Source organism: Natator depressus, chromosome 7 (genome assembly GCF_965152275.1).
Source record: "Natator depressus isolate rNatDep1 chromosome 7, rNatDep2.hap1, whole genome shotgun sequence".
Lineage (NCBI taxonomy): Eukaryota > Metazoa > Chordata > Testudines > Cheloniidae > Natator > Natator depressus.
In genome coordinates this window covers 92,436,010-92,452,096 of record NC_134240.1, presented here as the reverse complement: position 1 = coordinate 92,452,096, position 16,087 = coordinate 92,436,010, and the positions used below count along the sequence as shown (strand labels likewise).

General features: G+C 38.5%; 1 protein-coding gene across 1 annotated transcript in view; it reads right to left on the bottom strand.

Annotated features, from left to right (window-relative positions):
* MYOF (myoferlin) overlaps window positions 1-16,087 on the bottom strand; it is a 119,144-nt gene that overhangs the window by 100,837 nt on the left and 2,220 nt on the right. Inside the window, exons 2-3 of the mRNA XM_074959078.1 lie at window positions 4,266-4,321; window positions 1,950-2,041 (exon numbers count right to left, since the gene is read on the bottom strand). Coding sequence (XP_074815179.1) covers window positions 1,950-2,041; window positions 4,266-4,321 — 148 coding nt within the window. The remainder of the gene's footprint in view (window positions 1-1,949; window positions 2,042-4,265; window positions 4,322-16,087) is intronic.

Below are 16,087 nucleotides of genomic sequence, written 5' to 3'. Positions count from 1 at the left end.
ATTTTCTTACCCTAATGAATCTATAGTGTGTGCAGTATTTGGCATATTAGAGATGAGAAATATATGAGTAGAGTATTGGTGAATGCAGAGGACTAGAAATATCACATTGTTATGAATATTCCTCTTTTTATGATTATACAGGGTGAAACGCTGGCCCCAGTGAAGCCTGGAAGTTTTACCACTGAGTTTAATGGGAGCAGGATTGCACAGAAAATGCAAGTGATTCCTTACTCTATACATAAAACAAGAAAAAAATATATGCACGAATAATAATATAATAAAATCTTTCCCATTAATTCCCCAAAGAATCTTTTCTTCTTATTAGTACACTTTGAGAGGTTACTAAACGGTCATTAATACTTTCACAGTCTGTAAGTTAAACATCATCCTCTTATGGGGTGTGTCTATACACACTGTTTTCAGGTATCCTGCACACCTTCAGTTCTGATATTAAGGACAAATTAAAGCATACAAAAAAACACATCTGTATTTTGCCTCTAGCATTGTTTGTACTAATTGCCCTATCATGCCATTCAGAACCATGAAAAACATGTTGGAGCACATGTTCTGTGTTTGTACAGTGCCTAGCACAATGGGGTCCACAACTAGGGCTCATAGGCACTATGGCAATACAAATAATAACTATGACAAAATACTGAATATCTATACTGCAATGTTATCTATATACTGTACATAAGTAGGCCATGATTTAATTGCAGTGAAACCTTTCCATGCATAATGTATAGTTTTATGCAAAATGCATTTTGCAACATAGCAAATCTTTCTAACATGTATAGGAAACTGCTTATAAGCATATATCCCAAACATGAAAGTTTTGTATTCCAGGAACTACACAATCCCCCTGGAAAAAAATGATTCTCTGGATTTTTAGTAAGTGTTCTATGCAGTAGCATTTTACTTGTTTTAGTTATACTGACCAGCTTAATTTACAGGACTTTATATATTCTATTTAATTTTAGCTTTCAAACATTTATTTATTAAAAATACATAGTTTGCCTTTTTAAACAATTCAGGGAACTAAATACTTCTGATGAGTTTATGCTTGATAGTTATTCTATTAGTTGTTTGCAGTGTTGTCTCTCTCATTCTATTAATTAACATTTTATAAAAATGTAAGGATAAAAAATAAAAACTCTTGGATACAAAACTTCCAGCACTAAAAACAAAGAACATTGCATTAACCCCTGAACTTTTAGTTATGTCTTTTCCCTTTCATGTAAAAATAGCTTCCTTTATACAACATGACTATTTCTTCAATAGCATTAACAGTAAGAAAAAAACAGACACACTTGTTCTGACAGATCTTCCACTGAGGAAGAGACCAGATATACTTTCTATAAGACCATCTTTCAATAGCCTATAATTTTTGGTTTAGTGTCAATCTATCAATGCTTCCTGCAATATTCATCCAGACAAGAATGGGTTTAACTATCTGTCATTTTTTTTTCTAATTCTGTAAAATTACCAGTGAACACTGACTTTGTTGAAACTAACTAGAACTGGTTCTCTGACTGCTATCTGGAAGAGCTTTTGTCTGATGCATTTGATCCAAAACCCATTAATATCAATTGTATGGATGAAGTTCAATTTCTGGCCTCTCAAGGGGGGCAGAAAACAGAGGAAATAACTTTGTGCACAAGGTCAAGTGCACGGAGAAGGCTGAAGTCTCCCTCCAGAGCAACAGTACAGAAACACTGGTGAGGGAGAAGACTACAGTGAGCAAAGAGAAGACCACAGGCCTAAAATGTATAGAGAATCGTTAGAATACAGTACAATAAAACAATAAAATATCAGCCAATTCAATCAACCAACCAATCTAATAGCAGCAATTATTTGTTTGTAGTGAAATATCAGATTCATAGTTTTTGTTTGGCCTTTTGAGTTACATTGAAAATGAGATTAATTAAACAATGAAAAAAAGTACATACTTGTTTTGTCCAATTGTTTCAAAATCTTTCACAATAATGGTCAGGGATGATGAAATATCGAGTGCTATCCCTTTCAAATCAAATTCAAGAATCTGTACAAAGAGAATTAGAGCAAAAACAACTGATCAATACAGCTAAAATATAAAGTACCTTAACACTATGAAGGCAAACAATAAAACATTTCATGAATGAACATTACATTTAGTAACACAGTTAAACCTTTCTGATCTTACATCTGAATATCTGAAAAATGAAGTGAAAAACTTCAGAACATGTCTGTAGTACATTTTGACTTGTTACTGGCACATTGCAATTAAAAAGGAGAGTTTCTTAATAGTGCCCCATTACAGTACTTCTAGTTCTCCTCCCCTGTATTAATATGAATAAATTATTTTCCATCATAAGACCTGGGCCTATTCCCATTTCAGTCATGGGGGGAAGTGGGTTGCCAGTGATTTCAGGCCTTTGTGTTTCTACACCCTTCTCTCATTTGTAGATATGATGACCCATGATTTTCATGACTATGCACTTTAACCTCTCATCTAGCTCATTAAAGAGAATGCTAAATATAGCTAAAACTAACACTGACCTTTGTGGCACCCCTCTAGACACCTAGCCCTAACTTGCATTACCATTTTTCATTACACTTGGTGTACAGTTAATTATCAAAGTGGCAGTGCTCATATCAGGGACCCAGTCATGACACTATTAATATCAATGCCAAAACTTCCTTTGACTTCAATGGCAGGAGAAGCAGGCCCCAAACAAACCAGAAATCCATCTACATGTACTTAAAATGAGATGAGATACAATTGTCACAGCTGAGAAGTACATAAGAATAGCCAAACCGGGTCAGACCAATGATCCGTCTAGCCTGGTATCCTGTCTTTTGACAGTGGCTGGTGCCAGATGCTTCAGAGGCATCAGTACAAGAAGAACAGGAAGAACAGTACAAGGCAATTTATCAAGTCTCAGACCCAGCGTCTGGTAGCTGGAGGTTTAGGGACATCTGGAGTATGGGGTTGGTTGCATCCCTGACCATCTTGGCTAATAGCCATTTGATGGACCTATTCTTATCTAATTGGTTTTTGAACCTAGTCACACTTTTCTCCTTCACAACATCTGCTGGCAACAAGTTCCACAGGTTGACTGAGCATTGTGTGATGAAACACTTCTTTATGCAACTTCCTACTTACTAATTTCATTGAGTGAATCCTGGTTCTTGTGTTATGTGAAAGTGTAAACAACACTCCCATATTCACTTTCTCAACACCATTCGTGATTTTATAGACCTCTATCATAGCCCCCCTTAGACATCACTATTCTAACCTCAGTAGTCCCACTATTTTTAATCTCTCCTCATATGGAAGCTGTTCCATACCCCTAATCATTTTTGTTGCCCTTCTCTGTACCTTTTCCACTTTATATTTATATTTATCATTTTTTAAATGGGGCCACCAGAACAGCATGTACTATTCAAGGTGTGGGTGTACCATATATTTAAATAATGGCATAATGATATTTTCTCTCTTATTATCTATCCTTTTCCCAGTGGTTCCGAACATTCTGTTCCCTTATTTGACTGCTGCTGCACATTGAGCAGATGTTTTCAGAGAACTATCTATGATGACTCCAAGATATCTTTCTTAAGTGGTAACAGCTAATTTAGACCCCGTTGTTTTGTATGTATAGTTGGGATTATGTATTCCAATGTGCATTATTTTGCAATGATCAGCACTGAATTTCATCTGCCATTTGGTTGCCCAGTCACCCAGTTTTGTGAGATATCTTTGTAACTTCACAGTCTGCTTTAGATTGAACTAACTTGAATAATTTTGCATCATCTGCAAACTTTGCCACCTTACTGTTACCCCTTTTTCCAGATCATTTATGACTACATTGAAGAGCACAGGTTCCAGTATAGATCATTGGGGGACCTCGCTATTTACCTCTCTTCACTGTGAAAACTGAGCATTTATTCCTACCCTTTGTTTCCTATCTTTTAACCAGTTACTGATCCATGAGAAGACCTTCCCTCCTATCCCATGACTCCTTACTTTGCTTACAAGCCTTTGGTAAGGGACCTTGTTAAAAGCTTTCTGAAAGTCCAAGTTCACTATATCCACTGGATCACCCATCCCACATTGTGTTTGCTTACTCAGCTGCAAAACACATTTACTGTCACCTTGTAGGAAAGTATTTTACTTTAACTCCTATCTGTATCTCAGATTCATAACTGCAGTGACTAATATACTAATTTTGTAGCCATAACGCACTGTACCGTATACTGAAACAAAAATTTTATGAGAATGTCACCTCGTTCCAAACAGGGTTGAGTTCACTATCAATTTTCTTTGTTTTCTTTTTTTCATCTGCAAATAAAAATAAAATGTGATTGTTTGCTTCTATTAAAGGCTTAGAATATTAAGTCAAATAATAATAGAATCTTTCCATTTTCTTTCATAAAAGATTTTTTTAAAGCTTAATGTGATCAAACTATTTTGGCCCATCCAGGATCTGTAGTTTTTGTTGCTGAAAATTCCTTTGGACAGATTTTAGTTGGTTTACTTGCACAGTAATTTGTTTGCATTTATTTAGTTTACACATAACAAATGTTTCATGCAGACTGGACCAGCTTCTTTCCCCTAACAACCTTTATGTGTCTTAGTCCTTTTTCTTTTGATGTGAGTTTAGTGTTGATGAAAGGGGCCAGACTAACAGCCTTGGACAGTGGCCCCAGTGTGACTGATCTTGTTCATAAGAACATATCTCTCATTTTGTTTAATCCCTTGTTTGTGTTCTTGGATTCTTGTTGTTAATATTTATAAGCTTCATCTAAAATGGCAGCAATTTAAACAAAAAAAAGTCTAGGCAGAGGAATGTAGAGTTAAAATTTAAAAAGTTCTCTGCTTCATATGCACAGATATTGATACTAATGAGAATTACATATGCGTATAAGGGGAAATTCACTCCTTTGAGTAAATAGGCTCTGTGCAGAGGTTTCTAGGGGGATTAGTTGGATGGAATTCTCACCTCCAACTTGCAATGCTGCAATGCATCAATGCACTGACTGCCATTTCAGCATATAAATTGCAATAGCTGCATCCCTTAAGTGGAGGCTCCCAGACACTGGCTCTACTTCAATATAAACCAGTCTGTGTCCCCTGGGGTAAGCCATGGTGCACAACCAGGGTAGATTATGTCTGGCATGGCCATTCTACCCAAGCTCCTCCCCTTCAGAGGCACAATGGGGACTAAGTGGTGCAGAGGCTCTTACAAAACCCTTCAGACCTGTGTGAATTTCACCCATAGAAAGGAGAACAGAATCCAAGAGGATTCCCCCATTATAACAAATCTACATCAGCTAACATTTTGATCCTAGGTGTCTTGACTTTTTCTTTATATATAGAAAATAAAATAAAATAAAAATATGTATGGAGGAAGGAAAACATTGTCTCTTGCTTGACACTTGGCTGCATAAAATACAGTACACTCACTGAACACATACAAATTTATAAGGGGAAGTGTGTGCCACACAGGAATAACTAATATATTAGCCATACTCATTATCAAGGTCATTCTAAGTGAACTAATCGTTGAGTTATTGAATACAGAGATATCACTAGAAAGATTGACATTTACAGACTTTTTACTTGCTCTCTTTCTTACCTTCACTCCTTTAGTGAATCAATATTACAAGCTCACATTGTCATTTGCAAGTTTCAACTATACATTGTCAGTAAAACTTTGAGAAGGTCAGTGAGGCAATATTAAGTCAGTTTCCACATTACTCAGGTGGTGGGATTGGATGGCTCTTTCTATTGGATGAAAGTGGAAGGCACTGAAAAATTAGCCCATACTATACATTGCAAGGAAGTGACACACACTTCTGTAACAGGAATTGGCCACAAATTATGCAGGATACTGACTCACATCATACCACAAAGGAAAAGCATTTTTAATCTATCGTGCTGTAAGCTCACATCTTGCGGAACAAAGAACTAATTCTCATAATATCAACCTGTGTTCCACACATAGTTAGAGCTAGTCAAAAAAGAAAACCAAAGACACATGTTCTGAAATTAATCAAGATGTTTTGTTTTGACATTTCTGAAATTAAATATTTTGATTTTTTAATTTAAAATGACTTTTTAGAATTTCCTTAATTTTAAATATTAAAAAGCTCAAAATCAAAATAAAACTTTTATTCAATATTAAATTTTTTTTTCAATTCTCTAAAAATTTTGAAATATTTGTTTCATTTTGACCCAAAACAAATTTCATTTTTTTATTTCATTTTATTTTATTTTTTGATTTTTCAGAAAGGCCAGCAAACTGAAAAATCAATTATTTCCACAGCTATATTCACAATCCTATGTACTGAGGTCACCTAATCAATAATGCTGCACTCTTGAGCACGGCTACCTGAAAAATCTGGGGTTCAGAACAGATCTTGAGATTCCCAGTCTTTTGGTCAACAGAAGGTGGGATTGTCCTACTGGCAGTTTCATGTAATGGGGAAATTGTACCATAGAGACAGCCCTGATTGAACTGATGGATACAAGCACTACAATCCCCACTCAAGCCAGCTAACATCTCAGTCACAATCCTGTAGAGTAATGTGAGGGTCCGTGTAGTGTAAACACTGGCCAGGATCCCTCTTGACAAGGGGGAGAGCTCATTCTTGACTACCTAGTACTAATTACTAAAAAATAATAGTAAAATAAAAATAAGGTTCATGATTTCATTTATACTGTACATACTATAGTGTATGCTGAGAAAAAAAATGTTATGTCATATATTTGAAAGTAATGAGAAGGATTTTGGGTTAAATTAGCAGGATTTTGTTAAAAAAACATACATAAGTTGAGTCAGTCCATATGTGGAGTTAACACATTTGAGGTTGATTTTTAGTGTTTATTCCCTTAATTTTATGTTGCCTCTTCGTATTTGTCTATTTTACTATTCTTTTAATGCCACTTATTTTACTTTATGTTTTTGTACCTGCAGCATAAAACTTTTCCCTTCTCATTTAAGATACTATACTATAGCAACATTTCTTGGCCAAGAGGATTCCCTTTGGGGCCTTTCAGCATCACCCATTCTTCAGCAAATGGGGTCACTTTGATATCAGGTACTCCCCCACTGGCTGTGAACCCAGCCATGAAAAGCAAGACTCAAAATCATATCATTTGATGAGAATCAAATCTGGGTAAATTGCACAGTACGGCAGTGGGCCATCTATTGTTTTTCTTTTGGCCTCACCTTGAGGTAAGGAATATAGGATATTTTTTATATTACTTTCTTTGTTAACAAAGCACATTTAACTTACAGAGACCAGAAATAAAGGCAGGTTATATCTCCCCTGCTTTATCTTTGTCATTTTAAGTTTACAAATAGATTTATTGTACTACTGTGACGCTGGCAGGCCAGATGGCAGCTTTTGCCAAGACTGCAGGCATTAGCTAAGAACTGACAAACTCATAGCTGGAGACCAGACCAGTTCATGTATGTGTTAATGTTGCTCAAAATAGGTATTAGTTTCATAAAAATGTATTTAGTGTTTAGACTCGATAGAATGTCTGCAAGTTGCTGCATGCATTAATCTTATTTGTAATCTTATTAATCTTATTTGTAATGTCTGAATTCCATGCTATAAGGAAATATGTAAGTTTTGCTTTATAACTTAGAAAATGTTTGCTCTGAACTTGTGAACTCAGATGGGGAGAGAGTTTCCCCCCATCTGTCCAGAAGAACTATCAAAATCAGATGGGCCATCAAGGAACATTGCAATACAAAGGATTGGTGAATGGCTGTATCACACCTTGGAAATGCTACATGTAAGGAAGCTTGTCCGATGGACTTGAAGGCTGAAGAAGGAAATAAAACAAAGACATGGGAAAATTTTCCATCGCTTCACTGTTTGAACTCTCAAAGGGTCAGAGATCCCAAACTGAAGCCAGAGATCACCAGGGGTTACCACTGGTGCTGTCCTGAAAGACAATTTGAATTAACAGATCCCTACAACTCTGTCACTCTTAGGATTTAGATTGCCACTCATTTGTGTATATGTTTAGTTATTAGACTTTTAAGTTAGTTTATTACAGAATTGGCTACAGGCATTGTGTTTGGTGTGTGATCTAAGATACAAATGGATCTGGGGTAAGTGACTAGTCTCTTGGGACTGGAAGCAACCTGAATATTTGATTATTTTTGGTGAAGTGATTATTTATCACTAAGTCCAGCTCACCTGGATGGCAAGATAGACTGGAGAGTTTAGAGGGACTGTGTATGTCTCCATGGTGAGACTGTTATAGTGGTCCAGGAGTTCACATTTGTTACTGGCTTGATGAAATCTAATTATAGAACAAGCCCCCAGTTTGGGGTATCTGCCCTGTTTTTGACAGTCTGCTCTGAGGTAGGCACTCACGGTCGTGATTCACTCCAGATAGTGTGACAATTGGTGTAGTCTTGGCAGGATTCTCATGCCACTGGGCAGTTGGGTTAATAGATCATAACCCCAATCATGTTAAAAGTTTACATTTGATATCAAGTTTTTAAGTATTAAAGAGTAGTCACAATGAGTGAATTGCAGTCATATGAGGGTCTTGACACAAAGAACCTTGAAAAATTATGTAAGAATAGGGGATTATCCCATAAAAAGCCTCTGATCAGAAACTGAGAGCTTTGCTCATAGACTTTGAGCAAGGAGCAGGGTCTTAGCACCCCACTGCCCCAGATGCCATAGAAACCGCTGCAGCAAAACTGGTTCGAGAACAATGGTTGTGGACAGTAACTGATGAGATAAAAGCTGCCATCTGTGATAAAAAACCTTCCACAGTTTTGGAGGCAGCAGAAATTGCAGATAAATATATTGAGTCAAGGGCTTGTGCGGGGCACAAACCACAGTGGAAGGGAAATACTCCTGTTTCCCAAGTTAAGAGAGAGGAGGGGGTCTAGGAATAAACCTAACCCCAACTTTGTTAAAAAATGTCAAAGGAGCCCAGATTTTAAAACCTCTTACCCTAAGAGAAAGCAGGTAGTCTGCCATCACTGTGGGACTCCTGGCCATATAAAACCAAATTGCCTCAAACTTAAGGTCACCACACAGTCTGCACCCAGAACCCCCACAGTGAGTGCCAGTGCTACCACCATGAGTGCTAATGCTAACACCATGATCCCAGAGGAAACAGTATAGGAGCAGATGGCTTCATAAAGTATAGTAGGACTGAGTCTTGGTAAGGTAGGAAAGAATTTATTAAAACTGCTAGAGTGAATGGCATTAAATGTACAGGCTGAAGGGACATGGCATCCCAGGTCACTTTGATTAAGGAAAGCTTGGTAAGGGAAGAAGACAGACTTCCTGGCAAAAGTCTAAATATTTCAGTTTTGGCTCAATTTTCTGTGATTGTGCCCCTGACTAAAGTCCACCTTATGTGGGAGGATTTTAAGGGTGAAATTTCATAGAATCATAGAACTGCAAGGGACCTTGAGAGGTCATCTAATCCAGTCCCCTGCATTGAAGGCAGGACTAAGTATTATCTAGACCATACCTGACAGGTGTTTGTCCAACCTGCTCTTAAAAATCCCCAATGATGGAGATTCCACAACCTCCCCAGGCAATTTATTCACGTGCTTAACCACTCTGACAGTTAGGAAGTTTTTCCTAACGTCCAATCTAAACCGCCCTTGCTGCAATTTAAGCCCATTGACTCTTGTCCTATCCTCAGAGGTTAAGAAGAACAATTTTTCTCCCTCCTCCTTGTAACAACCTTTTATGTCCTTGAAAACTGTTACCACGTCCCCTCTCAGTCTTCTCTTCTCCAGACTAAACAAATCCAATTTTTTCAATCTTCCCTCATAGGTCATGTTTTCTAGACCTTTAATCATTTTTGTTGCTCTTCTCTGGACTTTCTCCAATTTGTCCACATCTTTCCTGAAATGTGGCACCCAGAACTGGACACAATACTCCAGTTGAGGCCTAATCAGCACGGAGTAGAGCACAAGAATGACTTCTCGTGTCTTGCTTACAATACTCCTGCTAATACATCCCAGAATGATGTTTGCTTTTTTTGCAACAGCCTTACACTGTTGACTCATATTTAGCTTGTGATTCACTATGATCCTTAGATCCTTTTCCACAGTACTCCTTCCTAGGCAGTCATTTCTCATTTTGTATGTGTGCAACTGATTGTTCCTTCCTAAGTGGAGTACTTTGCATTTGTCCTTATTGAATTTCATCCTATTTACTTCAGATCATTTCTCCAGTTTGTCCAGATCATTTTGAATTTTAATCCTATCCTCCAAAGCACTTGCAACCCCTCCCAGCTTGGTATCATCTGCAAACTTTATAAGTTCTTGTTTCCCTCTATCATTTTAGCCACATCTAAGCAGGTTCATGTTATAACATGCAGCCAGAGAGAGTATGGCCCTGACTCACCTGGTGTCTGTAGACAGCAGGCAAAGTTGTGGGGGTGGGGAGGAATGCCCTCGGTCCTTTGTCTATTGAGAGTAGTAGCTTCTGAGAAGGAATCTGAGGATTCTTCTGCTGTGCTGGAGTCTGCTCTAAACTTAGGTGAGACTCAGAAGGAGTTTTGAAAGCTTAACAAGATGACCCTTCTCTGGACAAGGAGAGGGGTTGCAGCTCAGAATATAATACCCCAGCTGGGAAAGGAAATGGTAGATTTTTTGTATAAGGAGACTTGTTATATAGGGAGGTTTCCATAGGGAAAAAGTGTTGTCCTGGTGAGGTTTGCAAGCAGGTAGTTGCGTCTGAGAAATACAAAGAGAATTGCTCCAATTAGCTTATGATTGTCCATTCATAGGACATTTAGGAGCGGAGGGAACCTGTGACAGGCTTAAATGGAATTTCTATTGGTCTCACATGTTTGAAACAGTAAAGATGCAAGGGACTGCATGGTCACCTGTGCTGATGAGCTCACCTGGCCAAACAAGAAATGAGATTCAAATGAGATTCAAAAGTTCCCAGGGCTTTTCCTGTACACCTGGCCAGTGCATCCGAGTTCAGAGTGCTGTCCAGAGCGGTCACAATGGTACACTGTGGGATAGCTCCCGGAGGCCAATACCTTCAAATTGCATCCAAACTAACCCTAATTCGAAACAGTGATGTCGATTTGAGCGCTAATCCCCTCGTTGGGGAGGAGTACAGAATTCGGTTTTAAGAGCCCTTTATGTCGAAAAAAATGGCTTTGTTGTGTGGACGGGTGCAGGGTTAATTCGGATTTAATGCTGCTAAATCTGACATAAACTCGTAGTGTAGACCAGGCCTAAGAGACTGAAGGAACCCTGCAAAGCATCATGGCAACTTTTGGCCATTATTAAAGAGGTGTTTGCCAGACTGTCTGTGGATATTGTGGGGCCCCCTCACTGAACCTTCCAGGAATGGAAAGAGATATATACTTGTGGTGCATTCTGCCACCATGTACCTTGAAGCCACAACACTATCTAATGTCAAAGCTCAGACTGTAGCTACAGCTTTATTCACCATTTTTAGCAGACTAGATTTTCCCAGAGAAATCTTGACAGATTGTGGGGCAAACTTGATGTCTTTAGTTTTAAAAAGTTATATAGAGTTATAATGTGGAGTGAGGCATCTAACAACTGCCCTCTACCATCCAGAAACTAATGGTTTCTAAGATATAATGGGACTTTGAAAGCTATGCTGAAAACGTATGTCACCAGGTGTGAGGATGACTGGGCCATGTTGCTTCCTTATCTGTTATATGTGTACAGATGTTTCCCCTAAGAATCTACTGCCTTTGCCCCCTTTGATCTCCTGCGTGGGAGGCAAGTTGAGGGGAGGCAGATTTGAGGTTCTTGGGAGGGCAGTACTGAGGGGACAGGAAAGCCTGTAGGGGAGTATGTCACTCATTTTAAGAATTTACAGGCTATGATTAAATTAATGCAGCAGAACCTTGGTAGAAGTCAAGAATCGCAAAAGCTTGGTATAACAGGAATACTGAAAAAAGATCATTTGATATTGGTTATTTAGTATTAATGCTAATTTCAGTGAGGACAAACAAAATGTAGGATTGTTGGGAAGGACCTTATAAGGTGATAGAAAGAGTGAATGAGGTCACTTATGATGTAAGGAAACACTATGGCAGGGGAGCTGTGCAAACTGATGAAAAGCTTACCATGAAAGGGAGATGGCAGTGAATATGATTTGTTGTGTTGATGAAGGAATATTTAATACTCCTTTGGTTGATTTGGTCAGGAAGAGCAAGGATGAAACTCCCCTGAAAAGCACTGAGTTCAGGGAGGGTTTGGATCTAACCCAAAAGCAGGTAAGGCTGGCCCTTTTGATGCACCTCAAACAGGTATTTTCCAACTGGTCAGGTTTAATTGACAGGATTATACATTTCATTGAACTAGCAGGGCCCTGCCCTGCTCCTAACAAGGCATATTGTGCTAAAGGGGAAATGCAGAAACAGATCCAGGAAGAGGTAGATAGCATACTGGAGATAGGAGTAATTACTAAAGTCCCTGGGTATCTCCCATTGTGACAGTACCTAAAAAGGATAAAGCCATGAAGTTTTGTGTGGACTTTAGGAAGCTAAACACTATCACCTTACCTGACCCATACCCCACACACCAAATAGAGGACCTACTGGCTGTGTTGGGGAGTGCAAAATTCATAAGCATGACTCATGAGTACTAGCAAATCCCCTTAGATGCTCGTGCTCAAGAAAAATAAGCTTTTATAGTGGAATATGGGTTATATGAGTTTAAGGGTATGCCTTCCGGATTAATCAGTGCAGTAGCTACTTTCAGGGGCTTGTCAATGAGGTGCTGCAGGGGTTACAACCATTTGCCAAGCCCTATATAGATGACTTGGCTATTTTCAGTAGTTTCTGGCAAGACACTTGAATCATAGAATATCAGGGTTGGAAGGGACCTCAGGAGGTCATCTAGTCCAACCCCCTGCTCAAAGCAGGACCAAACCCCAATTTTTGCCCCAGATCCCTAAATTGAACTCACAACCCCAGGTTTAGCAGGCCAATGCTCAAACCACTGAGCTGTCCCTCCCCCTTCACATGGAAACTGTGTTGCAAAGGCTTAAAGAAACCAACCTCACTGTCAAGGTCTCCCAATGCAAAATGGGGACTGCTGAGGTATCCTACCTAGGACCCAGGGTGGGCAGTGGTTTTGTTTGCTGTGATCCTTTAAAAGTAGGAAGCGATTAGGAACTTGCCTGCCCCACGAATCCAGAAGCAGGTCTAATCCTTTATTGGTCTGGCCAGCTATTACCAGAGATTTGTAAAGAGGTTTAATGGCATTGTGGCCCCCCCATAACGGACCTTACAAAAAAGGGGAAACAAGACTGGATGGTATAGACAGAGGCTTGTGAAAAAGGCTTTCAGGACATAAGAGGCTTTTTCCAAAGAGCCTGTTTTGGCCAGTGCTGATTTCAGCAAATCATTTATACCATGCACTGATGCTTCTAACATCAGATTAGGTTCAGTCCTAATGCAGAGTGGGGTGGGGGAGAGACAAATAACATCCCATTGCCTTCTTGAGTAAAAAAAACTAATCATACTGAACAGAACTATGCTGTCATTGAGCAGGAATGCTATGCCATCGTTTGGGCTGTAAACCTTGTTTGTGTAATAAAAAAAAAAGTCAGGTTTTGACAGATCACACCGCTTTGATGTGGTTGCACTGAGCTAAGGAAACCAATTCTACTTTGTTGGAGTCTAGCCATACCGGAATTTGATATGGACATAATGTGTTCCAAGGGAAAGCAAAATGTAGTGGCTGATGCCTTATCAAGAATGGGGTTATTCTGATGCATATTCAGGAGCGTCAGTGACATCCTTTCCTACACCTGTTTTGCACTCGGGGTGTGATGCTGGCAGGTCAATTGCCAGCTTGTGCCAAGGCTTCATGCATTAGCTAAGAACTGATAAACTCATAGCTGGAGACCGGACCAGTTCACATATGTGTTAATGTTGCTCAAAATAGGTATTATAAGAATGTATTTAGTGTTTAGACATGAATGCTACTATTGTACCTTGGAAACACTATGTACAAGGGAGCTGGTCCTATGGACTTGGAGACTGAATGAAAGAAATAAAACAAAGACACAGGAAAATTGTCTCTCTTTTCTATCTAAACTCTCACAGGGCCAGAGAAACCAAACTGAAGCCAGAGATCCCACAGGGGTAACTCCTTGGTCTGCCCTGAAAAAAAACTTTGAATTGACAGATCATTACAACTCTGTCACTCTTAGGATTTAGATTGCAACTAATTGGTGTATATGTTTCCTTGTTTAACCTGTCAATAACTCTCTCATTTCGTTTTCCTAGTTAATAAACCTTTGTTAGTTTATTACGGGATTGGCTACAGGCATTGTCTTTGGTGTGAGATCTAATATACAAATGGATCTGGGGTAAGTGACTAGTCTCTTGGTATTGAAAGCAACCTGAATATTTTGTGATTTTTGGTGTAAGTGATCATTTATCACTAAGTCCAGCTTGCCTGGGCGGCAAGATAGACTGGAGAGTTTAAAGGGATTGTGGGTGAGTTGGTGGTGAGACTGTTATAGTGATCCAGGAGTTCACATTTGTTACTGGCTTGATGAAATCTAATTATAGAACACACCATCAGTTTGGGGTGTCTGCGCTGTTTTTCACAGTCTGCCCTGAGGTAGGCACTCATGGTCGTGAGCCACTCCAAACAGTATGACAACTACTTCTGGCTATAATTTTCTCATACTCTGTACTGGAAATGGTAATTCATTTTTAGTGTGAACCTTTGTCAATGTTCTTGATAGGTGAGATGTGCATGTTAACCCGAAGAATTTCACTAACTAGATACGAATTTTGTTTAGGATAAGGTACTCCTTCCTTAAAAATTCTAACCATACTGCTATCAATCCACCCTCAGAAGTCAAATTGACTCACATTATTATAATTCATCATTGTTGACTTCAGTGGATGGCACAATAGCAGAAACAGGCATCATATAGTGTTAAAAAACCCTTATCTACCTTTTTTAAAATCATCTGACAGTGGTATCATTAGGGCTAATACGCCACACTTCCTTACCAAAATATACTTTAAAAACCATCATCCCCAACTTTAATATAATTACATGCTCAAAAACTTCATTAAGACAGAATTAAGGTTGCCCAGTGGTATCTTGTGTCCTTCCAGAACGTGGAGAGTGGCTAAACTTTAACCTCTGAAAACCAGTAAATATAACGTTGTGGAGTAATTAAATCGGAACAAAATCACTTTTATTCCCAGAGTGTCTCCATGGAGATTTACACTGGCATAGCTAAAATTTTATAATTAGACCACTATAATTCTGCAAATTGATTTTCCCATGTAGACAAGCCCTTAGACGCAGAAGAGGAGAGTAAAAAAAAAAAAAGAGCATCAGCCCACTATTAGCCCAGTTGGCCCAACAAAACAGAAGTCATAGCTCCAAATAATTTTAAGTCAGAACTGAATGCTACGTGTTAAAAGGAAGTAGCAAGCCAATAAAATGTCATACTATTGATTATGCATATAAGCAAACATGTCACCTATTACATCTAAAGGAAGTTTCAGGGTTTTTTCTAGTTTACTATCTCTCACATGTAAAAATGTTTTATTGCCTTAACTTTTAGTGTTTAATGACATTTTGGCATGTTCTCACACTTCTTCCTTATCCATTTCAATAATGCTTTCATTTAATACAAAATTATGACAAGCTCAGAATTCTGCTATTACAGCCTCTAACTGTGTTTGCAGCATTAGTTTACATTTGGGTGTGTAGTTCTCTTTAAATGATGAGCTGTTCCTTATGTAAATAAAAAACAAAAGGTCAAGCTCACAGGGCTTAGAATAAAAGTTCTTGGGGGAAAAAAAAAAGAAAAACTAGTGCAGATAAAGTCTATCACTATAGGGTTTTGTGCATATCTTATGATAACATTTACTTAATATGGCGGTGTATGTTAATTCTGCCAGCTATACATTACTATGTAAATACTAATGAGCTCTATTCAAGGTGCAGATAAAATTGTATTTTTAATACCTGATACACACATCAGAAGCTAATGAAAATAAACTAAAGCTATGATCCTGCAAATGCTTATGAATGTGAGAAATTTTCACATGTGAATAGTCACA